Source organism: Ahaetulla prasina, chromosome 17, assembly GCF_028640845.1.
Source record: "Ahaetulla prasina isolate Xishuangbanna chromosome 17, ASM2864084v1, whole genome shotgun sequence".
In the NCBI taxonomy this organism is placed as follows: domain Eukaryota; kingdom Metazoa; phylum Chordata; class Lepidosauria; order Squamata; family Colubridae; genus Ahaetulla; species Ahaetulla prasina.
Genome location: NC_080555.1, coordinates 2,293,270 through 2,320,913, shown reverse-complemented (window position 1 = coordinate 2,320,913; position 27,644 = coordinate 2,293,270). Strand labels below are relative to the sequence as shown.

The 27,644-nt window shown below is 50.7% G+C and overlaps 2 protein-coding genes and 1 long non-coding RNA gene across 6 annotated transcripts in view; 1 reads left to right on the top strand and 2 right to left on the bottom strand.

The window, feature by feature from the left end:
- The window catches only part of GATAD2B (GATA zinc finger domain containing 2B), a 31,811-nt gene extending 16,440 nt beyond the window's left edge, over window positions 1–15,371 (bottom strand). For 2 of the 3 annotated variants that reach the window (XM_058160423.1, XM_058160427.1), the window contains exon 1: window positions 15,229–15,371. The gene's annotated coding sequence lies outside the window, so the exon portion shown is untranslated. Of the gene's footprint in view, window positions 1–3,943; window positions 4,192–15,228 lie in introns of those variants that run through there. The other variant, XM_058160424.1, reaches the window with a different exon arrangement.
- Window positions 4,340–6,480, top strand: LOC131186636 (uncharacterized). The gene is made up of 3 exons (XR_009152399.1): window positions 4,340–4,579; window positions 4,893–5,046; window positions 6,017–6,480. It is a non-coding gene; the product is annotated as an uncharacterized LOC131186636 (long non-coding RNA).
- Window positions 15,372–16,893: 1,522 nt separating the features above from the next.
- Window positions 16,894–27,644, bottom strand: part of DENND4B (DENN domain containing 4B) — a 29,926-nt gene continuing 19,175 nt past the window's right edge. For both annotated transcript variants that reach the window (XM_058160455.1, XM_058160454.1), the window contains exons 15-28: window positions 27,200–27,323; window positions 25,999–26,205; window positions 24,462–24,590; window positions 24,150–24,309; window positions 23,653–23,817; window positions 23,129–23,565; window positions 22,940–23,044; window positions 22,675–22,853; window positions 21,579–21,768; window positions 20,612–20,857; window positions 20,068–20,173; window positions 19,628–19,793; window positions 18,793–18,857; window positions 16,894–18,068 (exon numbers count right to left, since the gene is read on the bottom strand). In XM_058160455.1, the coding sequence (XP_058016438.1) occupies window positions 17,923–18,068; window positions 18,793–18,857; window positions 19,628–19,793; window positions 20,068–20,173; window positions 20,612–20,857; window positions 21,579–21,768; window positions 22,675–22,853; window positions 22,940–23,044; window positions 23,129–23,565; window positions 23,653–23,817; window positions 24,150–24,309; window positions 24,462–24,590; window positions 25,999–26,205; window positions 27,200–27,323 (2,425 nt within the window). In that variant the 3' untranslated portion in view covers window positions 16,894–17,922. The remainder of the gene's footprint in view (window positions 18,069–18,792; window positions 18,858–19,627; window positions 19,794–20,067; window positions 20,174–20,611; window positions 20,858–21,578; window positions 21,769–22,674; window positions 22,854–22,939; window positions 23,045–23,128; window positions 23,566–23,652; window positions 23,818–24,149; window positions 24,310–24,461; window positions 24,591–25,998; window positions 26,206–27,199; window positions 27,324–27,644) is intronic.

Sequence of the window (27,644 nt, the reverse complement as noted above, 5' to 3'; positions counted from 1 at the left end):
GGGGAAAAGCGAACTTACGACCGTTCCCCCCCCGCTACACTTATGAGCTTTCCAGCATCTCCCCCCCCCCATTCGAAATTCAAGACACTTGACAATGGCTCGTATTTATGACGGCTGCATAACCTGGGGGGGGGGGACGGACAAGTGATCCCCTTTCGCGACCTTCGGATGAGCCAAGGCCGACATAGTCAGGCTTACTTCTTTGAGCGACGCACGGTAAGATTTTTAGCCCCGTTTAGCACAGGGGCATGCTTTGATGGGGTGTTGAGTGGCTTCGTTTCAAACAACAGGAGAGCCCATTTCGGGGCATGCCAGCCACCCATAACTTGTTGTGGGGGGGGAAGGATGAGAATCTCTGCCTATGCTCAGAGGCACTGAAGGAAGGAAGGAACAGGCCTAAGGAGTAACAGAGACAAAGAAGTGCGTTCCAGAAGTGGTTATCATCTAGTCCAACCCTCTGCCCAAGCAGGAGAAGAGACCCCCTAGGCCATTCCAGACAAATGGCCGTCCAATCTCTTCTTAGAAAGTTCCCGTGTTGGAGCATTCACAATTTCTGGAGGCAAGTAGTTCCACTGGTTAACTGGATATTAAATGGCTTTCATAACCAACACTTTTAGGGTGTCTGTGTGTCACACACACACACACACACCTGGGGGAAGGGAGAAGTGGGGAGGCCGCCAGTCTGATACAAAAGAGTGAAAGATTAGAAGAGTATTTTCAACCTCTGGAACTTTTAAGATGGGTGGACTCCAACTCCCAGAATTCCCCAGCCAGCATGGCTGGCTGGGGAATTCTGGGAGTTGGAGTCCACCCATCTTAAAAGTTCCAGAGGTTGAAAATCAGTGGACTAGAAGCTCATCTGCTTTCCCAAATTCCTTGTGTGTCCAATCACACTTGGCCAATAAAAATTCTATTCTATTCTATTCTATTCTATTCTATTCTATTCTATTCTATTCTATTCTATTCTATTCTATTCTATTCTATTCTATTCTTGATTTCCAGTTACGCAGAGCTAAAAAATCTACTTTTATTTGAAAGTGGGTATTTTGATTTCCTTTTCTCTAATTTTGTACGCGCGGGGAATTTAAAAAACAACAACACACACACACGCAACCAAATTTCTCTACTGCCTAACGGGGATGAAAACTAAAGACCAGCTCCCTTAAAGCATTAAAAAAAATATCATGCAATTCAGGAGCACGAACCCCCAAACCACTCCACTTTTATCATGTTCGAGAAACATCGCAAAGCGAGGCTGCCAAAACAACAACAACAACAACAACAACAACCAAACTTCAAACCGTAAAGAAGAAAACCCCGCCAGCGGAGCGAATAAAAACTCCAGCATTCCTCGCGCGACTTTGATAAAAGTTTCTGTGACTCCAATCTCCAAATCCAAGAGGAAAAAACAAAACAAAAAAGTTTTTTTTGGGTGGGACGTGTGTGCAAATTCTGCTCAATTTCTCTAAGCGGAATTTCTCTAAAACGAAAAAAATATATTCCACGAACGCGCAGGACGTTTTTTTTAGGGAGCGTTTTGCAAGGCCGCCGTTGGAAGTTTACATATTATGACGCGAAGGGTTAAGGCAACGAAAGGAGGGCAAGTTTTGGAGCTTGAATTATTTCCAGCGGCAATAGAGGGAAGTCCTCGACATACGACCACAGTGGAGCCACAAAATTTGAGAGACGTTTGCGGAGTGAGCCTCGTCCCGTTTTACGGCCTTGGCTTGCCAACATTTGTGTTAATAAGTGAATCTTTGCGGCTGTGAAATTAGTAACACGGCCGTTAAATGAATCCAGGTTCCCTCATTGACTTTGGTTGTCGGAAGTCTGCAAAAGGAGCCCCCCCCACTGGGAGGCTGCGACCGTCATAAATCTGAGTCAGTCGGCAAGCGTCCCATGAAACAACGGTCGCGTGAAAAAGGCTTGTCTCTTTTTTCACCGCCGTCATAACTTTGAACGGTCACTAAGCGAACTGTTGTGAGTCGAGAACAACCTGCATTATCAATTCTGGGAGTTCGGAGTCCAAACATTTTAACGCTGCTGAAGTTGAGAAAGACAAGATCAGAATCCCGCCAGCGTTGTCCGTTCTGATGTTCACCAAACATGCGACGCCCGTCTTAAATCTAGCCCCGCCGACAACTTTCACGCAGGAGCAGATGGACACTGTGCATGTGCAGAGTGCCACTCGAGGCTCCTGGTCGCGGGGAGGGGGGAGGAGGGATATAGAAAGTCCATGGGTTAAAGTGAGCACAGGGCTGCCATTGTGGCCCGGCTCTTCCAAAGCCTTCTAAAACCCCAACTTCTCCATTAAGTAGTCCTTGACTTACGACCGCAAACCGAGCCCCAAATTTCCGCTAAGCGAGACAGCTGTTAAGTGAGCTTTGCCCTGTTTCTGGCCACCCTGGTTAAGGGAATCCCTGCGGCTGTTAAGTGAGCACGGCCGTTCAGCGAATCCGGCTTCCCCCATTGGCTTTGTTCGTCAAGACGGTCACTAAAGGGGACTGCGGGACAGCTCCCCCCCCTTGGGGACTCCGCAACCATCATAAATACGAGCCAGTGGCCAAGCATCCGAGTTTTGATCCCCTGACCGTGGGGATGCTTACGACGGTCGTAAGCGTGGAAAGCGGCCGTAAGTCACTTTTTCCCAGTGCCGTTTTCACTTTGGTCACTAAACGAACCCGTTGTAAGTTGGAAGACTCCCTATATTCAAATCCAAAATCAGGAAACAAAAAAACAAACAAACAAAAAAAAAACCCACTAAAACCCGGGAAAAAATGCCCAGGAATTTTTGCAATGATCAAACCGCAATCTTTTTGATTCCTGAGCCAAGTGCGAAGAGGGGAGAAGTGGGAAAGGGGTTTTACGTTGGGGGGGGGGCTCGACACCCCCCTCCCCATGAAAAGTGAGGGGGGGGGAGAAAAAGGAAAAATAAAAACCCAGCTTGGGACCGGCTCCCCCCTTTCCAGACGGAAATGCAAAGCTTCACGGATAGATGGATAGAAGGATGGACGGACGGATGGATGGATGGAGGGAGGGAGGGAGGGGTGGGTGGGTTTCCAGCCCTCTCCCCTCCCTCCTTCCCCTCCTGTGACGCAGCCCGCCTTATATAAGAGGGCTGCGATTTCCTCCTCGGGCCCCGCAAGGGAAGGCCCTCCGTTACTCGCCTCGCTCTCTTTGCACACACACACACCACACACGCGCGTTGCTTTTGTGTGTGTTCGCCCCCTCTGCGCGGGCTTCACACACGCGCACACGGCCAGATTTCCAGCCCCTGGCAGCCGTCCAGGGCCGCCCCCCCCCACGAGGAGCGCGCACTGCCTCCCTCGCCAGCCTTGCGCCTTCCATTCAGAGGGCTTGGGTTGTAGCTGACATGAAGGAGAGAGGAAGGGGAGGGGGGGAAGAGGAGGAGGAGGAGGAGGAAGAGGAGGAGGAAGAGAGGGGGGGCGCAAGGGAGGGATAAGAGAAGGCTGGGGCATTCGATCCAACTATCAGCACGCCAGACAATAGAAGACGTTCGACCACACTGGGGAGGGTTTTAACCCACCCCTTCCCTACCTTTCTCATCTTGGGGTGGGTGGGTGGGTGGGTGGGTGTGGGACACCCCCCCTGCCTCCAGGACCGGGGAGCAGAGGGATGCGCAAATATACGACGCCTCGAATTCAGGAATGGAAAGACGGGGGGGGGTGGGGTTTGGTGGAGAAAAAAAAAAGATAAAGAATTCACTGTTAAAGAGAAGGAAGAAAGAAGGAAGATGGAGAATAATTGGGGAGGGGGAAGTCTCAGCTGATTTCCTTCCCGTCCCCCCCCATTCCCCGTCCCCTCCTTTTTTTTTTTTGAGGGGTGCACTGTTTTGGTTTGGAAGAAAGAAAGAGGGGGAGGAAGGGATAGAGATGGGGAGCAAGCAAGCCGAAAAAAAGGGACTCCCCCAAAGGGTACTTACAGGTAGCGTATGCTATAACCCTCCTTGACTTGTCTAGAGGGGGGGCCAGGCAGACAGATGGAGGGGAAGCCGGAGCACGCCAAGAGGGCAGAGGAGGGGTGAGCCGGGGGGCCTTCTCACCACCAGAAGCCCCCTCGGTGCAAGAGGGGTGGCCGCGGCGTGCCATCCCCCTCCAGGGACCAGCCCGAGCCCAGCCGCCGCCAAACGGGCACGTCGCTGCCAATCATCTGTGGTGCCGTTATATTAAACAAAAGAAAGGGGGGGGGAGGTGGGTGAGAGAGTGAGTGAGTGAGAGAGAGTGAGAGAGAGAGAGAGAGAGAGAGAAAAAAGAGAGAGAAGGGCTTTACTTTTACCCATGATGCCTAGCGGAGGCAGGGGAGAGGAAGGGGGAAAAAAAATAAAATAAAATAAAACCAGTTGCAGCCGGTTTTTAACCTCAGGACATGGAATTATTGCTTCTAAAAAAAATAATAAAGAAATAAGTTGGTCGGTGGCATCAGAGGCAGCGCCCGGTTTTGACGCCCACCCCTGGCACCAGCAGGGAAGGGGGGGGCACTGGCTCGGCCTGCCCACCCCCCCAGCCCCCCAAGTGGAAAGGAGATGCTGGCACCCTGCCAAATTTGGCCTCCCATTCGTGTAAGTGTGAACTTTTCCCGCCAGGGTCTTAGGAGAAGCGGAGGGAAGGGAAAAGGGGGAGGAAGAGGAAGAGGGGTTGAAGGAGCAGACACCCCAAAGGAGGGGCCCATGGAAAGGCAAAGGGTTTCTGCCCGGCTTAGCCACTGGCAAGGCAACGGTGCCTAATGGCTGAATTGGTCCACAGGGCCTTTTACCCAGTTGCAGGCCATTCCGGTTTTTTTAAAAAAATTAAATTTAAAAAGTTGCCGTGGGACAGGAAGCCGAGCCTAGAGCGGGCCTTGCCAGGGGATGAAATCTCTCTCTTCCGTTCCAGATGTGCTGAGGTGCCAGGTGCCATGGTAGTAATAATCGGCGCCGACAAAAATCTCCAGGGATCACTTGCGAAAGGCAGCGTTGGGCGTGGAACAGCTGACACCCGTCAAGAGTTTCTTTAATATTACGAAACCGCCACATCTGCCTCTCGAGAGGTGGGCAGCGAGGCCAAACCTACCCTGAACATCTGGATGAGTGTGCCACCCATCATCATCCATGAGATACGCCGCCTGGCGTATCCAGCCACTGCCACCCGGAGTGGAGTTTCTCCAACGTGGCGACTTTTAAGGGCCCGCAAACTTCCGATGCCCCGAATTAAAAGGGATTTCGTTGAAGTCCGTGGGTCTTAAAAGTTGCCAAGGTTAAGTAAAACCGGAGTAAAACTTCCCAAGCTGGCTGGACAGACCTGACGGACTCCGATCAGAAATTGTCCTACAGCTTGGAGATGCAGAACCAATCTGGAATAACAGGTGGTTGGCAGAACCAAGGCTGCCACATGGGTTCACCTGGTGGAATGAATGAATGAATGAATGAGTGAGTGAATCAATGAATGAAGGCCAGCTTTGGAATGAGGAAGGCAGCCTCTGGGAATGGAAACTAATTTGGAGCTGGAGAATCTAGTGAATCCCAGGGGTTGCCCCAAAGAAGAGGGTGGGGGTGGGGGGGTTTCCCCCTATTCTCCAAAGCCCCTGAAGGCAGGACAAGAAGCAACGGATGGAAACTAAACAAGGAGAGAAGCAACTTAGAATTAAGGAGAAATTCCCTGACAATGAACCAATTGCCTCCAGAAGTTGCGGATGCTCCAACGCTGGAAGTTTTTAAGAAGAGATTAGACAGCCGGGTTTGTCTGAAATGGTCTTAGGTTTCCTGCCTGGGCAGGGGGTTGGACTAGAAGACCTCCAAGGTCCCTTCCAACTCTTATTATTCGGTTAATAAACCCCAATAGACGGAGCAGGTCCTTCAAACAAATCAAGGAACAGGAGTTAAGAACCTAAATTTAAGATAAGATAAACTTATGATTGATTTGCAAGCAGCTCTTTAAACGAGTTTTTTTTTTTGGGGGGGGGGGACGTCTGAAAAGCAGGACAGCCTTGCTATGAAATAACCGCTCTGCTCAATTCCCAGGAAGAGAACCTTCTTCCCTGCAAGAAGAAAGCTAGCCAAACAGTTTTAATAATCGGCCGCACAGTAATAGTTCTTTTTAAATTCTTTTAATTGTATATATTCTGTGTTTTATTTTGGCTGTACACCGCCCTGAGTCCTTCGGGAGAAGGGCGGTATAGAAATTTAATAAAATAAATAAAATAAATAAATAAACAACGGTGGAGCCGAACTTCCCCGACGGGGAGACCAACAAGTCAAGCCGAAAATAGAGGAGATGCTTAAAGCTTCCTATATCCTTCTTTTCAAGAAATCGCAAACCCACGGAAGCGTCCACATTTTAGCAGGCCAAGGAGACAAAATTGGCTAATTTGGGAGCGGAAATTCATCCATTTCAAGGTTCCTTTAAAAAAAAAAAAAAAGAGCACCAGAAAAAAGAGGCATCTAATAGACAACAGGTTAAAAAAAATAAAATAAAGCTATTTTGACACAGATAAGAAATGATGTTACCATTTTTTAAAAAAAACGGTTTAGGAAGTGGAAGGAAAAATAACCTGATTTTTTGCTAAACTGTTTCGACTTTCTGTCTACGTGAAAGTAGCTAAAAAGGGACGCAAATACACACCCTGTGGTTGCTTTAATTAGGGGTAGGTTGTTGGTTTTTTTTTAGCTGATCACAAGTTTGTTTTTAATCGATTTAACTTTAGCCGTCTAAACCTTCCTGCTTATTCCCCAAAGGGGGAAAATAATCTGCAAATAACCCTTCTGCCCCCCAAAGCGGTTAATTTCCTACTACGGTAACTTTTAACGTTGTTGTTTTATTCTTTTCATGTTTTGTGCTGTCGCTTTAGCGGCCCAGGGTCATGTGAGTGATAGCGAGATGGGCGGCCTATAAATTCAGTATATGCATAAATAAATATTGTGGGTTCATATATAGAATCTGTTTGGCTTAATCTGGCCCGGAATGGGAAGTGAGAAAAGTAATTTAATAATTACGGCTGCAGCAACCGTATTTTCTCTCTGCTACCAAACAGGGATAGAATCGTCCAAATTCTGCACTCACAATTATGCAAATTCACATCTGGAAGATCATGGGTTGCTTGGTTCCAGCTGATAATAATAATAGCACTGTATTAATAAGTGGGAAATCACCCATCGTTTCGCTACTTTGAAGAAGGACCAGAGATGACACGACAGCAGTGTTCCAATATTTGAGGGGCTGCCCCAGAAAAGGGGGGGGGGAGAGGGTGTCAACCTATCCTCCAAAGCCCCTGAAGGCAGGAGAAGAAGCAACAGATGGAAACTCACTGAGGAGAGAAGCAACTTGGAATGAAGGAGAAACTTCCTAACAGTGAGGACAATTAGCCAGTGGAACTACTTGCCACCAGAACTTGTGGGTGCTCCATCATTGGAGGTTTTTAAGAAGGGACTGGACAGTCACTTGTCTGAAATGGCTCCTGCTGGAGCAAGGGGCTGGACTAGAAGACCTCCAAGGTCCCTTCCATCTCTGTTATTCTGCTATTCTTCTCAGTGGAACATCTTGTCTCCAGAAATTGTGGGCGCTCCATCACTAGAGGTTTTTTAAGAAGGGACTGGACAGCCACTTGTCTGAAATTATACAGGGTCTCCTGCTTGAGCAGGGGGGGTTGACCTAGAAGACCTCTAAGGTCCCTTCCCACTTTGTAATTCTACTTTTTTTAAGGAATCTCTCAGGAACAGCCTTCCGTTGGAGAAATTATACTGCATCAGCTGTATTCTTGGCAGAATAGCCGGGGTCACGCAACGCGTTCAATGAATCAAAGGAAAAGTTCTGCGTAACTTTAAAAAGCAAACAAACCAGGCTTAAAACAGGGCAATCAGTAGGTTGTCTGAACACAACGCAGCGCGTTCCGTGCAAAGCTCAGGATACCGCAGCATTCAACGAAACAACTGCGCAAAGAAACCGCGCAACTGCGAATCAAATCGGACGCGCCAGCGAAGCGAGATCCTAACGCAAGGCAATCCGAATTCTGAATCAATTTAACCCATCGGGCCCATTCAATGCCATTTTTTTTGCAAGGAGCACAATTCCACCTAGAACCGCTTTAGAAGATTCTTTGTTGGTTTTTTTCTTTCTTTCCCAGAAGTAGTGAGAAAGAGGAATCTCCAAAACAGGGCAAAAAAAGAAAAAAAGCCAAGCTTAAGTTAACTTCTTTCCCCAGTTCAGTAAAATAGCGTCACCCGAGTGGTTCTACTTAGCAGGTCGAGAATGAAATATACATATATCTAGTTTAATGAAGGGAAGGACTAGGGGAGACATGATAGCAGTCTTCCAATATCTCAGGGGCTGCCCCAAAGAAGAGGGAGTCAAGCTGTTCTCCAAAGCGCTTGAAGGCAGGACAAGAAACAATGGGTGGAAACTGATCAAGGAAAGAAGCAACTTACAACTAAGGAGAAATTGCTGACAGTTAAAATAATGAATCAGTGGAACAATTTGCCTCCAGAAGTTGTAAATGCTCCAACACTGGAAGTTTTTATGAAAGATGTTGGATAACCATTTGTCTAGAGTGGTGTAGAGTTTCCTGCTGAAGCAGGGGGTTCAACTAGATGACCTCCAAGGTCCCTTCCAATTCTGTTATTCTATTCTATTCTATTCTATTCTATTCTATTCTATTCTATTCTATTCTGTTCTATTCTATTCTATTCTATTCTATTCCTTCATTCCATTATTCTCTTCTCTCCTCTCCTTGCTACCAAATCGGTTTATGTCAATAGCAAAGAGAGGGAATTCCCATGTACCGTAAAGAGTTTTGAATGGATGAATCTAGCAGGTGGGTTTTCTTTTCCAGAGCAAGGGGGGGAAAAAAAGAAGAAGATACAAAAAAGAAAAAAAAAATCCTTGTTTGACTCTGGCAGAATTTGGTTGCATTAAAAATATTTCTCGCTTTTATTTAGCGCGGGGGGGCGGGGGGGCGGGGCGGGGGGCACCGTTGCCACCTTTATGCGATCGAAGGAAATTCAGAGTTGGCTGAAAAGTGCCAGCGTCTCCATGCTGGCTCAAGTGACAGGCGACAAATAATAGAAGATTTAAGATTTTTTGGGGGGGAAGTCCTGGGGGGTGTATGTCACTTGCCTACAGCCCCCCCCGGCAAACATAAAGGTCTGGGTCTGCCCCATGGAGTTCACACACGACTTCAGGTTCATTTTTCCCCCTCCGTCTCTCGCTTGAATTGGCTCAAACCACCTGCAGGAAATTGGAGGCGACAGGCTGTTAAGCAAACCAGGCCTGGCACGGGTGGTGCCCCCTGCCCACCTCTGGGTCTCTTGAGTGGGGTGTGCCTTGTTTTAGCCTGGTATCCAACATCAGCCAGTTAGAGCTGAGGGGGGGGGGTCCACTCTCTAAAAAGCAGGGACCAGTTCTGGCAAGACATTTCGGTGCCCGGGGGAGAGGGGGGAGTGGGGAGTGAGCTCTAGCAAAACCTTGTTCTTTAATTTAGGTGGAAGAAAAGGAATTGCAGGAACTGGGTATGTCTAGTCTGGTGAAAAGAAGGACTGGGGGTGATTTCCAAAATTTGAGGGGCTGCCCCAAAGAAGATGGGGGGGGGTGTCAAGCTATACTCCAAAGCAGGGCGAAGAGAACCGGATGGAAGCTAACTCGCCAAGGAGAGAAGCAACTTGGAAGGAAGGAGAAACTTCCTAACAGTGAGGACAATGAACCAGTGGAACTGCCTGCCACCAGAAGTTGTGGGTGCTCCAACACTGGAGGTTTTTAAGAAGAGACCAGACTGTCCCTTGCCTGGTGGAATGGTGTAGGTTCTCCTGCTGGAGCAGGGGGCTGGACTAGAAGACCTCCAAGGTCCCTTTCAACTCTGTTATTCTGTAATCCCAGATCAATTAATCAAAGGAACAGCTTGCCTCCAGAAGTCACAGAGGCTCCATCGCTGGAGGTTTTGAAGAAGAAGATTTGTCTCGGATGGGATGGGGGTCTCCTGCTTGCCAAAATCAAGAGTTGTTGGGGGGGGGGAGGGGAGGTTTTGAAATCTTTCCGCTTCCAGATGTGTCTAAGTGTCCCTCCTCTCTCGTGGCTGGCCGGGAACATCTGGAAGCACTAGTTCCTTTGGCCTTGTTGGATGGGAAGCGGACAGGAAGCTTGGCAGACAATGGGGGGGGCGGGGGGTCAGCCTGTCCCGTGGCCTGATCTTCAGGGATGCTTTGGGTTGCACAGAAGCCCCTGCCCCATTGCTACAGGGGAAAAAAAATTGCTCGTTTAGGATAGGTAAAGGTAAAGGTTCCCCTTGCGTGTATGTGCTAGTCGTTCCTGACTCTAGGGGGCGGTGCTCATCTCTGTTTCAAAGCCGAAGAGCTGGCGCTCTCCGTGGTCATGTGGCCGGCATGACTCAACGCCAAAGGCGCACGGAATGCTGTTCCCTTCCCACCAAAAGTGGCCCCTATTTTTCTACTTGCATTTTTTACATCCTTTCGAACTGCTAGGTTGGCAGAAGCTGGGACAAGTCATGGGAACTCACGCGGTACTAGGGATTCGAACCACTGAACTGCCGACCTTCTGATCGACAAGTTCAGCGTCTTAGCCACTGAGCCACCATGTCCCTATAAAACCTTTCCATAGTCCATCTCTAAAATTACCATTACCCATCACCCATTTTTTACCTGCTTTCGAACCGCTAGGTTGGCAAAAGCTGGGACAAGGAACCGGAGCTCACCCCTGTGACGCGGCGCCTGGGATTCGAACCGCTGAACTGCCGACCTTTCTCGATCGACAAGCTCAGCATCTTAGCCACTGAGCCACCACCGCGTCCGTTTTGTCGTTTAAGGATAACGGCAGTCTAACCTCGTTTGCCGCGAAGCACGAGAAATCCAGGTATGTCAAACAAGCGCTAAAGACAAGAGTCAGGAAACCTGCGACCAATCGCTCTACTGCAGGCAAAGGAGCTTCAGGAGATTACAGGTAGGGCTCAACTTACGGCAGCTCGTTTAGCGGCCGTCCAAAGTTACAACGGAACTGGGAAAAAGAGACTTGAGGCCGTTTTTCAGACTTATGACCGTGGCGGCATCCCATGGCTGCCAGATGCTTGGCAGCTGCTTTGTATTTATGAGGGTTGCAGTAGCTCAGGACCCTCCATGGGGGTCCTGAGACCTTCTGACTGATTCGTTTAACATCCGTGCTCCTAGCTTAACAATGGCAGTGATTCACTTAACAACCGGGGCAAGGAAGGTGGAAGGAAAACGGAGCAAAGCTCAGTTAACAAAATGTCTCGCTTAGCAACGTCCATTTTGGGCTCCATTGTGGTCATAAATCGAGGACCACTTCATAGGCTATGTTTTTTCTGTTAAATTAGGGAAGCACTTAAATCCCCATTTAATTTTAGGGGGCCACTGAACCCCGGCAGCTTCAGTATCCTAGTCTGGCCTAAATGGGCAAGGAGACAGTCACTTATACCGGCAGAGTTTGGGGTTTGTTTTTTTTTTATACAGGAGCTGGTGAAACTTTGGAAAAAGTTGAGCTGAGTTTTCTGAAGAAAGCCAAGATTGCCTTTAAAACCCTCCTTGTTTTATGACGCCTCTCAGTCCCGGAGCAAGTGAGACGGGGGAGATCAGTCAGTGCTGACCGACTGCTAATCTGGGGTCAACCTCCCCTGCCCCCACAAATCCGGCTTGAAAGATGCCAATTAGATAACAGGGAGGAAATTTGGCAACTCAACATCGGCCAGTCAGGTGGGTGGCCCTCTTTTTACGACTGTAATGGGCACCCGGCAAGGAAGGTCTTAAAAGGGGACAAAGCTCACTTCACACACGTCTCGCACTTAAGTCCACAGAAATGTTGCGGGCGTTAAGCCGAGGCCTGCCAGTACCAGTAAATTTAGCAAAAGAAGAAGAGGCCCACAACAGCCAGGGGGGTGGGGGCGTAGGCAGCCTTCCCCCCCGCCCCCATGGAAAATAAATCAAAATAATACTTTTCTTGGCTCCCCACCCCATTTCTACAAGCTGGCCGCCCGCCGCCATGGGATTTGCATGGAACCTCTGGAAACAGCTGGAGGCCAAGGAGCGTCCTGGCCAGAAACACTTCTAGCTTGGTACCCACCCTCTGGGGGTGACAAACCTGCAATTTGCTATGTGTGCAAACACTCACATGCACACATCTCTAACACGTTCGGCCCACGGGCTAGGGCGGGGCCCAGACATTCCAGTAATAATAATAATAATAATAATGATGATGATGGGTGATGATAATGTCAATCTCTCTGTCTACCTGCTGGAGGGTCCTAATCGGAATTATTTGGATAATTCCAGGGGTGGAAGTGGGGTAGGGGGAGAGAGATAGGGGGTTGCCCCCACTCCCCAATATCCGGGGACCCTTTCAGAAAATAGATTCTTGTCCTTCCAGTGGATGGAGATGCTGAAGAAGCAGGGGGTCTCCGTTAAGGGTTTGTTTGTAATTTGGGGGTGGGGGTCTTTTAGCTCATGGGGCTGGGGGGGGGCTGGGTGAACCCTCTGCCCGCAGTCCCCAAGGGGGAGGGAGGGAGGGACAGAGAAGGGCTGCCAAGCAAGTGGGGACGATCCCCAATCCCCTGTCTTCCTCCCTTCCTTCTTTCCTTCCTGCCAATTCCACCATCTCCCGGTCAAAGAAGAAATATTAACCCTTCAACTTCGGGGAGCAAGAATGCCCGCCCCTGTTTTCCCTCCCCGAATTAAAATGTCCTCTTCAAAAGAGGAGGGGGACAAGGAGACCCTTCGCGCCTGCCCTCTGCTTTTTTCCAAGACACACGGACAGCTTTTGGGAGCCCGGGAGGGGGGGGGAGTCCTGGGGGGGGGGCAGATGGGCCTGGGGCGAGGAAACACACTCACTCACACACACACAAATCCCCCCCTCCTTCCTCCATTTTTTTTTCCTTTTCTTTTCCCAAATCTGATGTGAAGGGAAGCAAACAGCTTTTTACATCTCGCCACCCACGAGAGAGAGAGAGAGGCGGCTTCTTGGGGGGACGAGTGGGTTGAGACATCGCGGCGGGCTGGGTGTAAAAGAGGCGCGGGGGTGGGTGGGTGGGTGGGTGGGTGCCAAGACTCCCCCCCCCATCTCTCACTCTCTCTCCCTCCCCCATGGAGGAAATGCTAAAAATCAACAAGAGCCGATTTTGATCGGGCGGAAAGGGCTCAGGAAACAAACACACACGCAGCTTTCAACCAGAGACTCTCTTAAACTCAAAAATATTCAGAGTTTTCCGTGGGGGTCAGTTTGGCAGCGGGAAGATTCTTTGGGGGCAGAGAGGCCCCACGGCCCCCTTGAGTGTCCGGCTTGGCAAAGCAAAAGGGAGACGGACACCCCCTTCCTTCCCCAATTTAGGGGTTCTGTCACCCCCAAGTAAGAGGGGAGGGGGGAGTAGGGATAAAGGCAACACTTCATGTTGAGATGATGGGAATCCTTGAGACAGTGGGGTATCTCCCCCCCTGCTGTTCTTCTCTGGGCTTCACTTCTGGGGGGACCTCCCCGAACCCCCATATCTCTTCTGACGTCTGACACCCCCAAATAAGAGGGCGCAGGGATAAATGCAACGAGATGATGGGCATCCCTGAGACAGCGGGGTCTCAACCCCCACCCCACCCCGATTCCACTCTAGGCTCTTCACTTCTGTGGGGACCTCCCCGAACCCCCATATCTCTTCTGACGTCTGACACCCCCAAATAAGAGGGGTTAGGGATACATGCAACATGAGATGATGGGCATCCCTGAGACAACGGGGTCTCTGCCCCCCCTCCTGCTACTCTCTAGGCTCTTTACTCTTGGGGGGACCTCCCCGAACCCCCATATCTCTTCTGACATCCAGCATGGCTGTTGAGAGGTTGTTCCTCTCTCTGCCAAGGCGGCCTCTTTGGTCCAGGCTGGCACTGTGACCTATCTAGGGGAAGGACTTTCTGCTCTAGGAGGCCTAGTTTTCTTCTCCATCTCAGACAGGTCTCTCCTCCCCCCCCCATCGCTTTGATCTGAGAGACCCCCGCCCCCCCCCCATATAATCCACTGCCTCTCAGCTCCGCAGAATTGATTTTGGACCCCTTTGGTACTCACGGCTTCTTTCCAAACTGAGCCTCTCAACCTGGGGCGGAAAAAAAAATAATCTCGCCCCCTCCCCTTTTCTAAAGAACATCAAGGAAAAAAAATATATCAAGCCTTTTGATAACCTGCCCCTCAATATTTGCTTGCTCACTAATAGAACCAGCAACTGGAAGGGGGGGGTGTCTGGTAAATATATTACCGGGCGGAAGGGTCCCAAGGGCGGAGACGCCCCCTCCCCCCCAAATTTCCCTGCCTAAAAAAATGACCACCCCCCCCGCATGATTTTAGAGGCCCTGACAAGGATGCCGCCTCCACCCAGGGCAAGGCGCCCAAGAAAAGACAATCCCCAACAATCCTTTTAATTTAAGAGATAGCAATCACAGCTTCGTCTCCGAGAGTCCCTTGGCGCCCTGAAGAAGCTTCCCGTGGGCACCCCCCCAAACTCCAGCCGGCCAGTGGCTCTCCCGAGGACCCCCCCCCTCACCCAACCCAGGTTGCATTGGCCCCTTGTGTGTGTGTGTATGTGTGAGATACCCCCGCCAATGCAAAGATTTTTGCAAGCAGGAAGGCAGAAATGGCAGGAATGAACCAAGGGAGGAATGAATGAATGAATGGATGGATGGATGCATCTCTTAAAAAAAAACCAAAAAAAAACCCAGACAAAACAACACGACCCCAGACCCATATGCCTGATCCATAGACGCCCCCCAACCCCAAATCCAGAGGCTGCCCCCATTTTTCCCTCCTCCTGAAACCCCCAACCCAAGATCAACAGCCCCCAAAGCTTCCTTCCCCCACATCTGGCAACAAAGACCCCCATAAAAGCAGGGGAGGAAAGATCCCCACTTATTTCTCCCCGCCCCAAAAGCCAAAGGGCCTTTCTTAAAAGTGGGAGGGGCGCAGACAAACGAGGGGGGAAAGGATGTCGAATGGAACCCCTGTCAATCTCTATGGGAGGCTGCTTCTCTTCCACCTCCACAAGGGACCCCCGCCCCAAAAGCAGAGGGGTCTCCTGGAGAGGGAGGGGCAGGATGGAAATGCAGTGCACCCTTAATTTGGCCCCCACCCCAAGTTTTGATTGACAGCCCCCACTCCAAGGTTTGAGGCGCCCCCGGGGCCAGCGGGGATCCCCATAGGCCACCGAGCTGTCAATCAAGCGCCGGCCCCGCCCCCTCCGGGTTCTACTCACCTGGCGGCGTCGGCGGCCCCTCAGGCCGAGCGGGAGGGCGGCGGCGGCGGCGGCGGCGGAGGGCGCAGGGAGGGGGCCGGGCGGCGGACAGCAGACGCGGCGCCACCAGCAGCGACACCGACACCTCCGCCGCCGCCGCCGGAGCCGGCACCCACCACAAACAATGCGTTTGATTGGGCGGCGGGCCCCGCCGGCCGAGGCCCGCCTTCCGGGACGCCAGCGACGACGGCGGTTGGGTATCGCGCGGGAGCGACGTGCCCAGCGACCAATGGAGCGGCGAGGGAGGCGCACGGGGGGCCGGGGGAGGGCTGCCATTGGCTCCAGCCAGCGGGTGAGTGGCGTCGGGCGAGGCCAACCAGCAGCGCCGGAGCGTCCCTCCGCGGAGCGCAACCCCCTCCTTTTTTTTTTTTTTTTTAATATTAAGCCGCCACATCCGGGTACTCGGCCTCATGGAAGATGTGTCGGCGGGAGGGGGAAGAGGCGTCTGGAGGCGCCCCTGGGCGTTTTTTTTTTTACTTATTCCGGCCCTCGGCGGCCACCGTAGGCTTGTCTTGCTTTGCTTTGAATAGGGAGGGGAAAAAAATAATCCCTCTTAATAAAAATGTGCAATAATTGAGCCCCCAAAATACATCGTGGTTTGTGTTGCCTCCTGGCTTGCACAAGTCCTAAGATGCCTTTGCATGGTTCGGATTAGCAACAGACAGACCATGGCTTGCTTAAAGAGAGGGCCAAACGTGGCTTGCATCTATGATTGGTTTCATCCATCATGGTTAATTGAGTAAGCCACCATTTGGCTGGGTTTGTGCAAATCTGGAACCCTCCCATTGGCTAGGAACCATGTCGGCTTGCGCAAACCGTGGTTTGTGCGGGAAAATTGCCAAAGGAGCTGCCATTGACGGGTTTCCTTCCCGGCACTGAATGGTACCCAAACAAGCGACATGTGGCCGCTCCTCACACTTACGACGCTTGTGGCATCCCTGTAGTCACGGGATCAAAAATTGGTCGCTTGGAAACCGGCACGCATTCATGACAGTGGCAGCATCGTCACGTTGCTGTCGGTGACTTCGGCTGGCTTCCCACAGAAAAGCCAGATTCATTTAATGTCTGCAGTGATTCGCTTAACAACCTCGGGGGGGGGGGGAAGGAAGACGTAACTAACTTAAAAACTGCCTTGCTTAGTGATGGAAATGCTGTGGAAAAATTTGGACGTCGGAAGCCCGATTCCCCTCTTGCACCAAGCCGCAAAGGTTGGGGACCGTTGAGACTAGATGACCTCCAAGGCCCTCTCGGATTCTTCCAGCATTGTCCTCTTTATCGCCCAAATCTGGTGCGAATCCACTTTAGAGGTAGAGCTCTCGCCTCACAATCAGGAGGCTGTGAGTTCGATCCTAGGTAGAGGCAGATATTTCTCTCTTGGGGGAACACTGAGAATATTATCTGCTGAACAAAACTCCGCCCTGGGGATAGGAAAAGCATCCGGCCAGTCAACACTCAGCTCCATTCAGTTGCCCAGACTCCACCTTGCAAGGGATTATAGGGTCGTTAAAAGAGGATGATTATAAAAGCTGGGAACTGAACCATAGCCTCAGCCCAGACGAGGAAGCCCTTCTGCACGTTCTCAGAAACCCTCTTTCCATCATGAAACAGGAGACAAGACGCCGGAAGGAAAATACAGAGGCCTTATTTTTATTTACAGGATGAAGGGAACGTTGGGAACAAAAAAAAACAACAACAGAAAAAAACCCCATTCAAACAGTTAAACAGAAACACGGCAACAAGGGGCTGGGGTCCATATTGCTCGGACTGAGCCCCGAGGTGGGATGGGGGGGGTGTGAGAAAACCCCTCACCCGGGGGGGGGGGTTCCCAACACCCTTGGAATGAACAGAAAGATGGCGCCCCCCCCCCGGACTTTCCGCGACGGGGCGCCCTTACAGTTACGTGCCACAAAAGGGGGAGGGGGGAGGACGAGGGAGCAACAGAGGGAGGGGCTCTGTAATAAATAAATTTACAAAATAGCTTCTTTTCCGTTTTATGTTTCTCCCCCCCCCCCCTTTTTCTTGTCTTGTAACACTGACGGTAAAAATAATACTAAAAACAAAAAACACAAAAGCGAGACCACTTCCGGCGGGAGGGGCGGGGCAGCGCCCGTCCCAATTAAACCCCTCCCCCTAATGAATTGGGAGAGGTGGGAGAGAGAGGAGTGGGCGGGGCGACTCAAGGGGCGGTGTCCTTTCACCGGGTGGGCGGGGCATAACTGTGCCCCGCCCGCCCCCAATTCGGACACTGCACAAAAAATAGACATTTACGGGGGGGGGGGGCGAAGAACCAGATTTGAGGAGGGGGCGGGAGAAAGAGATTTGGGGTGTCTATGTGTGTGGGAGCCTGAGCTCCTAGGCATGTGCAAAGTGCAGAGCTGGGCCAGGAATCCCTCTCCTCTCAATTTCTTGCAACACGGGTGGAAAGGAAGGGTCCCCTGTCTCCGTCTTGGGACCCCCTGTGCCCCTCGCCCACCCTAAAGGGCCCAGGGGTGCTGGAAACAGCCTAGGGAGCTCGGCTGTGCGCCCCCTCCCCAAATTTGGTATCAGCTCCAGTTTCATCCTTGGGTTTTGTTTTTTTTGTCCCAGGCAGCAGCAACAGCAGCAAAAGGAGAGATGAATGGGTTGTGGGGGGGGGAACTGGACCCCCCCCTCCCGCTAGCATTCCAGGTTGGCCCCGAAACTCTTCCGGCAATCGATGGCCTTGGTGGTGAGGGGCTGGGCCCTCTGCTGCCTGAGGGGCTCTTTCCCCATGCTGTTGGCCAGCTTCGAAAAGGCCGATTTGTACTTCTTGTCAAATTCGGCTGTGGAGAGAGAAATGGGGGTGGGTGGGGGAAAGGGGGATACGTTTCATTTAGCGACCGCTCAAAGCAGGGGTGAAATGCTCTGAAGTCTGTTACCGGTTCACTTCGCGCGTGCAGACGCAGGATTTCCTGCTTTCTAGCGAATATAAATTGTGCGGCACAGCTGATCGTTGGAAATACCGGGTCGCCCGAACCGGTAGCATTTTTATTTTTTTTTACTACTACCGGTTCACCTGAAACGGTAGCTTTTTTTTTTAAACTACAGGTTCGGGTGAACCGGTCTGACCCGGTAGCATTTCACGCCTGATTCAAAGTTACAACAGCCCTGAAAAAAGCGATTGACGGCCGTTTTTTCGGACGCTTGGCAAACAAACTCATATTTTTCGCGGTCCCTGGGGCTTACACGATTACCCACTTTTTCGCGACCTCCTGACCAGTGAAGTCAATGGGGTAAAGAACACACAACTCACTTAAATGGCGATGATCCACTTAGCGACTGTGGCCAGAAAGGTTGAAAAATGGTTGCCTCCCCCCCATTTTATGAATCACACTGGGCACAACCAAGGTGCTAATCCTCAAGGAGGCAGCCCAACCAAAAGCCCCAAAGAGACAGATCCCCAAAATGCTACAATGCGGCCATCCTCCTCCCATCCCTCCAACTATAAGGATGTGTCTGCCCCCCCCCACCTTCAACCCCGTTGTCCATCTCCCTCCAACTTCTTACCGATGTCCACACGGTCCCTGCCCAGCGCGGCTATTTTCAGGAACAAAAATTCACGATAAACACTCCTGAAACGAAGAGAAAAGACGGAACCATTGTCCACATTGGCGTAGATGCTCTTGAGAAAGCTGTTTTCCCCCTCAAAAGCCAAAATTTGGGAAATTATGGACCAGTGAAGAGTACTACGTCCCACTCCCACGTATAATAATCCAACATTAAATGTCCATTTTAGGATTCCCCCCCACCCCGCGATGTTTCATTGATGTCATTCTATAATTTTGAAACGTTTAACCCTAACTTAATTTTACCGTTAAATTTTTATGCATTGTTTTTTTTAGTTATATTGTATAGTACCTGGAGCCCCGCTGGGAGGGAAAGGGATGGTTTAAAAGATACGACATGTAAATAAATGTAAATAAATGAATTCGTTAAAAGAGGCTGAAAATTTCTGCCTTCAATTTCATGCCTCCTCTCTCCCCCCCCCCCCGCATCCTGCTATCGACTCTGTTTTTGGGGAAGAGGCTGGACCAGAGGTGGGGTTTCAGCAGGTTCTGACCAGTTCTGGAGAACCGGTAGCGGAAATTTTGAGTAGTTTGGAGAACCGGTAATAAAAATTCTGATTGGCCCCTGCCCCCATCTATTCTCCGCCTCCAGAGTCCCAGCTGATCAAGAGGAAATGGGGATTTGGCAGTATCCTTCCCCTGGAGTGGGGAGGGAATGGGGATTTTACAGTATCCTTCCCCTGCCACGCCCACCAAGCCACACCCACAGAACCGGTAGTAAAAAAATTTGAAACCCACCACTGGGCTGAACCCCGGGACGAGAGAAGAAAGCCTACCTCTGCAGCAGCCCGGAGTTGGCATAGCCTGCCACCTTTTCTACGAAGAGGACAATGGCTTTGTGGACCTCGCCCAGGCCAAGATAATTAATGACCGCTTCCAGGAAGGAGAGCGAGAACGGGTGGTTATGCTTGCGCCAATTTTGCAACCGTGTGGGAATCTGGCCTGGGAAAAGGAGAAGACTGGCATAAAAACCCGGAATGTCCCCTCCATTCACACACGTGGCTGTCCAAGGACCGGACGGCACCGATGCCCATCTCTGCCTATTACAGTCAGCCAAACACATCAAGATCTCCGCAAATCGTTCACGCCATTTTGGCGACCACCGAGGGACGTTTTTCGTCCCGGGAGGGTCCATGGAGGTTGACCAGAGAAGAGTCCAATAAATCCCTATCCAAAAGGACTGTGCGCCAAAAATCCTGACTTTTCTGGCACATACCGTGCAGCCTCCAGAGAATGTAGAGAGGGGGAAAGCTGTCAGGATCGGAACTCAGCACGTCCCAGAGCAAGCGTACGTTGACGAAAGGGCCCTCCGGAGTCGGTGCCTGGGAAAAGAAAAGAAAGCAGAACGGCTGAGTTTCCCAATTTTGGGAGCTTTTAAGGCAGGTAAACTTCAATTCCCAGAATTCCCTGGCCTACCGGGGAATTCTGGGAGTTAAAAGTCCGCCTGCCTTAAAAGTTCCCAAGATGGATAAACATTGATGGAAGGTTTGAAATCCACTGGATTCCGGTTAAGGATTTCACCTCGGGATGCTGGTTCTGTTTTGAGGAGAAGTGTGTGGGAAAGGACCCCTCAAGGTCATCCAGTCCAGCCCCTTGCCTCCCGCAAAAAAGCCATACTCAAAAAAGAGTTGGCTTTTCTTCAAAATCCCCCCGAGATGGACCTACACCCCAATTCTCTTTTCTTCTGGGATGTTCTGGAGGTTTCCTCCTATACCCTCGCCTTCCTCGCAGGGTCGTTGTGCGTAGGAGGGATGTGTTACCTGGGAGGCTGCCTGGACATGCTTGGAAGCCAGGAGCAGCTGAGGCAGGCCGCTGCAGAGGCCCAACCGTTGGAAATACCACACCAAGTTCCAGTAAATGATGGGATGGTTGTCCACCAGCTCAGGTTGAGATAAGAAGACGGCTCCCTCATTTTCCAGGAGGGTCTCCAGCTCCTTACGCAGGACCAGGGGGCTGAGGTAGGCAAACGCCAGCTGTTCCACGTGGGCGGCAGGACCCTGAGGCAGCTGGGAGAAAAAGGAAGGGTTCTAATTCCCCATCAGCCCCAGACAATCCCCAGGAATATAGGAGTTGTAGTCTCAGACTCTGGAAAGAAGGATCCAGTTACGCTGCGTTCCAATTCTAATTCTTTTTCATAATCCTCATTTAATGACGCTACTCGTGGGGCCAGAAGCTCCTGTTGTTAGGCCCACATGCTGTTTAGCAATGGCAGTTCCAGAAGTCCCGGTTGTCTTTAAACGGTGGAGGGTCATATAAGTGAGGACCTCCTGCAGCTGCAACCTTCGACTTCCTACAGGCTTCCCCAATGATTTGGCTTGTGGGAAGCTGGCAGGGAAGTCTGCAAAGAGTCACGTGACTGTACGATGTCACAATGGCTGTTAAGTTCAAAGTCGGGCTGTAGCTACCATTCATTCAGCCCCGTCGTAAGCTCGAACCGTCGCTGAATGAGTTAAATAGTTTCTATTCCTCTTCTATTCTGCATCCTCTGCTTTTCTCATCTCCCCTGAGGCTCCCCTGAGGCTCCAATCTCGCTGCATGCACTCCCCCTCCACGAGGACTAGAAACTTAATGCTCAAAAGGACGGCCAGGATAGGCACCTACTTGTTAGAAACTGCTTGTTTGCTACCCTTCCTTCAGAAATGAAGCCCATGAACCAGAAACACCATTTGTATTTGCCTATCCTAACTCTTGTCGGTTCCGAGCGAGGAAAGACGTAGAAATCCGTACCGGGGATTCGCTGAAGCCGTTGCATAGGGACCCGTTCCTGGATTTCCGCCGCGGATCCGGTTCTGCCTCATCCAGCAGGAGGCACTGGGACCGATCACTGAGCACCGGGCCCTGGCCGCCTGGCACGGGGGCTTCGCTGTCCCGCGGCCAATCCGAAGACACTGAACTCGTGTCAGAAACGTCAGCGTTGCTAAAAGAGAATGAACATCTTTGAACAGGGTGCAGATGGCTCAAGCAAGTGAGCCAAGTTACAGAGACGGTGTTGTCTCTTCCCTCGCCTCCGTCCGAGTGATGGCTTAATTAGCCGGCACTATCAGCTCTGGCAGCAGAATAGCCAGCATCTGCCAAGAGCCTCCGTTATCTTCCACGACGCTGGTGAGTCACTCAGAAACAAACTTCAGCTCTTAATCAGTGGATTTGCCAGCTACGAAGAGACACAGCAGTGCTCACTGCCTTTTATATCTTGTGGGGTGTGGCTCCATGACTCAGCACTTCCTAGGCCTGCCCCACCCTTGCTTCTGTTGTTCCCTCTTCTCCTGCCTACGAAACCTAGGGTCCAGCCAGGCCTGATTGCCATCAGCTGGGTCTGGAGGCGTGGCCTGGGGGGGAAGAGTCAGGGGAAGGAGGCCTCATTATCTCTTCCACCTGGCCTGCTTCTGGCTTCTGGAGCTGAACCAGGGGAGCCGGTGCTCCTGAGGTAAGTCCCGATGGCCCTTCCCCCTCACTTTCCAAGTCACTTTCTGGCAGGAGGCCTGGCTCGGGGGACGCAGACACAACAGACGGTAAAAAAACATTTCCCATGCACTTAAGCCTTCCTTCTCATGACACGTTTAACTTGGTCAATGCATAACCCGTTTTCTAATTCTTGGTTAATGCATTAACCCGTTGTCCAATTCTTCATACCTAATTCTTCATAACATACGCTTGTACGTTAGCCACACACACACAGATATACAAAACCTAACAACCCGTGACAGCTCTAAGCGAGATGATGAGATCATGGATGGTCCACTGGCGCTCGGGCAGTCGGGGAACAGTCAGGAGTAAGATCAAGATGCCAGAGGTTAAGCAAAGAAGGCATAATCGGTGCTCGGACCTGAGGGAAACCATCTGGAAATCTTGGATCTCGATACTGAGGAAGGGCACGAAGAGACGTCCACAAAAGGGGCAAGTGGTGTTCAGGTTGGAGTCGTCCGAACTCCACCCAGCCATCACCTCTTCGTCGTACACCAGCGAGTTGCAAGCCTGGCATCGCGAACAACTGGAAAGAAACACCTGAAAGGACAGGATAATCGTTCTGTGAGGGAAAATGAGACAAGGACTCCCGGATGGGCACACGGCGGATCGAGCAGGAAAGATACCTCAACTGCCGGAGGCTCCGACAACCGATCGCTGGATTTCCGGAGGTTGGAACTACACACGGACGTATCTGAGAGATCGTACTCGCTACCCAGAGAGGCTGAACTCTGTGGTAGGAAAGAGCGGGTTAGGTCGAGAAAAAGGATCGCGAGAAAGAATTGGGAAGATTCGTTCCGCACAGGAATACTGACCTCCGAGGCTGTGGATCTTGGACGCTCCGGGGGGAGCAGCAAATGTCCCTCCAGCGGACTCTGGCGAGAGGAGTGTTCTCGGTGCTCAGATCCGCTGCGCCCATGGGAGACCTCCCCACTGGAACCGTGCTTCAGAGACGGTCGTTTGATGGGGGATAGAAACTGCTGAAGTTTGGCGGTCAGACTCCGGCGAGGGGTGCTTCCCAGGCGACGGTTTTCAGCAGTCTGGCCTGACCCAGGAGTAGCTCCCTCTTGTTGTCCAGTCTCCACGCTGCTCAACGTTAACCGGTCACTCTCGTCCGTCAAGAAACTGCTGATGTCTGAAAGACTGCTGCCCTCTGAGCTCCCGGGCCCGTCCCGTGCACCGCGCAGCCAGGGAGGAAGCGTCGATAGCGTATTATTGCTTTCAGTTTTGGGGCTGCCCAATATTTTCCCTGCTGCAAGCAAGATTTTAAAATTGAAACCTGATTTTCCACACCTGTTGGGAGAACGAAATCCCTTCCTCCTCTTGAATTCGGACTCACCCAGGATTGTGCTCGGCGGCATGTCCTGCTTGGAAAAATTCAGGCTGCCACTCTTCGTGAGCGAAGTGGGTTGTAGATTCTCTCGTAAGCTGCTCCCGGACCAGGTTGTCTGCCGCTGAAGGCCAGTGCGGGGCTGATATTTGGGGGGTTTGGCCTCTTTGCTGTCTGCCGGTAACAAACAAACAGAGGAAGCCCCACTTCCCTTTGAGAGATGCATCGTGTTTATCTGTGCTGCTGTTAATTATTATAATTAGATAAGAGACAGCATAGCCCCCAGCTGCATAACGGGTGGAAAAGGAGTTTTTCAGGCTGTAGAAGTCCAACCACCTTAAAGCATGCTGGCTGGGGAATTCTGGGAATTATAACCCACCCATTTTAAAGCATGCTGGTTGGGGAATTCTGGGAGTTGTAGTCCGCCCATCTTAAAACCTTTCGGCTAGGGAGGTTATGTGCTGGATGGGGTATAAATTGAGCCTTGCCTGTTTTCAGAACTATACCTGCTGGAGCGCCGAGACTCTGCGATTCTGCCTCCTGCTGGCGCTGGCGCTGGCGCAGGGGTTGCCGGAACTGGGCGGCCCCTAGGACGACGTTCCGAAGTTTGGCCCAGCGAAGACGGCCACCTTGGCTACTGGACGGCCACTTGCACTCCAAAATGGCCTACGGCGAAAGAGGAAGGTGGGACGGGAAACCCAGGTTTAACTCGCAGCATGGCAGCTGGGGCAGGGAACTCACATCTGCTTACAAAAATCACGCTAAACACAGGAGAAGGTGACAATAATGGAGAAACGAGGAGGTGGGAGCGGAAGTACCTTGTTGTAATAACCGTAGGTAATGGTGTTGGGGACTATCCCGGCCCGTTTCATTTCCAGCATGACCTGGACGGAGAGTATCGGTTCCCCATATTGGCCGCAGAGCTGCATCAGGATACGGTAGCACACCTTTGAACGAGAAAGGGAGGGTGGGGTGGGTGCCCATTTATCCCTGTTTAAGTTAAGCCCAGAGGGAATTCCTAAGTAAGGCCCAGGTGTGAGGTCACCTGGGGTCACCACACACGTTGTGTGTATCCCAGTGCTTTCTTTCTTCACGCAGAACCACTTATGAGAAAGTGAAAGTGAAACCGAAAGTGAAACTTCAAGAACTGTTTATAGTGGTGGTGTCCAGTTCAAGGCCTGGGGCCCGGATCTGGCCCATGTGGTGCTTAGATCTGGCCCACAGGGCCACCCTGAAAACAGCAAAAGGACCAGCCCTTGTTGCCTCTGCCAGCGAAAATGGAGCTCGGGAGGATTGTGGGTGGTCCTCTTGAGCTCCGTTTTCGGTGTGAGAGGCTGTCGCAGCCAAAAACGGAGCTCGGGAGCCTGTTTTCGCTGGCAGAGCACTCGACACGAGTGACATTAACTGGCCACGCCCCCGCCCCAGGTCAAACACAACCTGATGTGGCCCTCGATAAAATCAAGTTTGACACCCTGGTTTATAGGGCCCTGTCTTCAGCCACGCCGTTAAGTTGGAATGGTAGCTGAACGAACGGTCATCGATTTTCGGGATGCCACAGGAATATTTTGGGGAGGTTTTCGAATGTTGTACCGGTCAAGCCAGTTTAAATGTCCCAATTGGGAAATGGGTCTGCATGTGGTTACACGAAGAAAAACCACTTCGGCCCAACTTCGGGTAATTTATCGAGAGTTGGGAAGCGTTAGGCTAACAGGATGAGCAGTGGACCCCATAGATGGTGGGGAAGACGCCTAATTGGAAAACGTAGGCTGCTGGGAACTGCAAAATCTGGAGGGCTACAGATCCTCATCCCACACTCCAAAATTATGGACTGGAGTCTGTCTGTCCTGACATCAGAAGATCAACGATTGATCATCATCGTCGTCATTTAATGACCCCCATAATCCCTTGTGGTGTGGATTCTGGGCAACTGAATGGAGTTGAGTGTTTACTGGCCGGATGCCTCCCTGTCGCCAGAGCTGAGTTTTGTTGAGCAAAAGTATTCTCATCATGCCGAGAGAAATATCTGCCTCTACCTAGGATCGAACTCACAGCCTCCTGATCGTGAGGCGAGAGATCCACCTCTAGGCCACCTCACCACTCCAAGATCAACGACTGATCCCCGTGAGATAATTTACTAGAAACAAACCCCAGCTGTATAAATCCATATACTCAAACTCTCTCTGTGTTGGACCAATCCCGGTTTACCAAGTGAGGGGGATTTAAGAACCCCTCAGGTTACTAGTCCTCAAGATTGCGAAAAAGCTTGGAAACGCAGAAATCGAAGCCCGTCCTGCTCACACCCAGCTCACTGTCGGTTCTATTTGGAACCATTCCGAGGAAAAACGGGCCTCTTACCTCATCCGGCAAGACAACCTCTTTGGTCTCCATCTGTTTCAGCACCTCGTAGGCCACATGCAGGGCCTGTACCTTGGAGGTCGCCATTCGGACGTAGGCAGGCAGCGTAATAAACCACAGAGCGTAGCAGTGACCGAGCAGGCATTTAGCCCACATATCCGGCACGGAAGAATATTTCTGCGCAACTTTCTGCGCCACCTTAATTTCCTACAAGGGAAGGTGGTTTAATGTCAGTTTGTTGTTGTTGTTTTAAATAAAAAAATCACTGTTTAAAAAACGGTGATTAAAAATAGACGGTGATAAAAATCGACCTTGGCTTCAATATATAGACGTAAAGCTGGAAATATTCTTGTTAGGCACAATGCCAGAAAGATACAATAAAGGGTATATATATGTATATCTATATATATTTGTTTTTGTAGGTTTTCACGGGTATAGGTGAAATTCGGGTCTTTTCCCGTGTAAGGTTGAGAATATCTTGGCGACGTTTCGACGAGGTCTCACTCGTCATCTTCAGGCTGGTGCCTCCGGTTTCGTGCTTCTCAGGCAAAAGCTTGAGAAGCAAACTTCTCGAGAAGCACGAAATCGAAGGCACCAGCCTGAAGATGACGAGTGAGACCTCGTCGAAACATCGCCAAGATACTCTCAACCTTACACAGGAAAAGACCCAAATATGCCAAGACCTATATCTCTATCTATCTATCTCTCTATCTCTCTATTCGTAGATTTTCACGGGTATAGGTATGTAGGTCTTGGCATATTCGGATCTTTTCCCGTGTAAGGTTGAGAATATCTTGGCGACGTTTCGACGAGGTCTCACTCGTCATCTTCAGGCACCAGCCTGAAGCCTCAGTTGACTGAGTTTCATGTTTAATGAATAAAAGAGATAATAATAATAATAATAATAATAATAATAATAATAATAATAATAATAATAATAATAATAATAATAATAATAATAATAATAATAATAATAATAATAATAATAATAATAATAACGTAAATTGACCCACACAATACACTGTTAAATTAATAACTATATAAATGTATAAATAAAGTTTTTTTAAAAATACGATCTTGGCTGGGACCGGAGGAGCTCAGGAGGGCTAGGACTGAGTTTGTCTGTGGACGGGAGGCCACCAAGAAATCCCAAGACGGGAAATTGGATCGCAAAATTTAAGAGAGGCCTGGCCGTATGTACCTGCTGGGTCCGGCGAGGGGCAGGGCTGCTGGGGGCGCTGGTTCGGGCCTGGCACAGGGAGGGCATGAGTTGGTCCTGAGGCCGTTGAAACAGCTTGGTCTGGAGCATCGGGAAGCCATCGTATCTAAAAAAATAAACCCCAAAAAGCGGAGACCCCCCCCCGCAAACTGAATGTGTCGTTCTGGGTGGCAGGAACAATGCAGGGAGAGCTGTTTTAAGACTAAGGGCATTTAAGAGTAGTGGAGATTTTTCCATTTTGGGAGATATTTAATTTAAAAAAAAAATAAGGATTTACACGGGCATCCAACTTGCAAGTCGGGGAAGAAGGGGGAAAAAAAAAAGCAGAACGAGAACCCCCAAATTTTTACTCAAAACATTCACAGAGGTTCATGGGGTCTTTGTTTGGGATGCGTTCAGTGGCTGGAATTCTGTTTCCTGTCCTCGA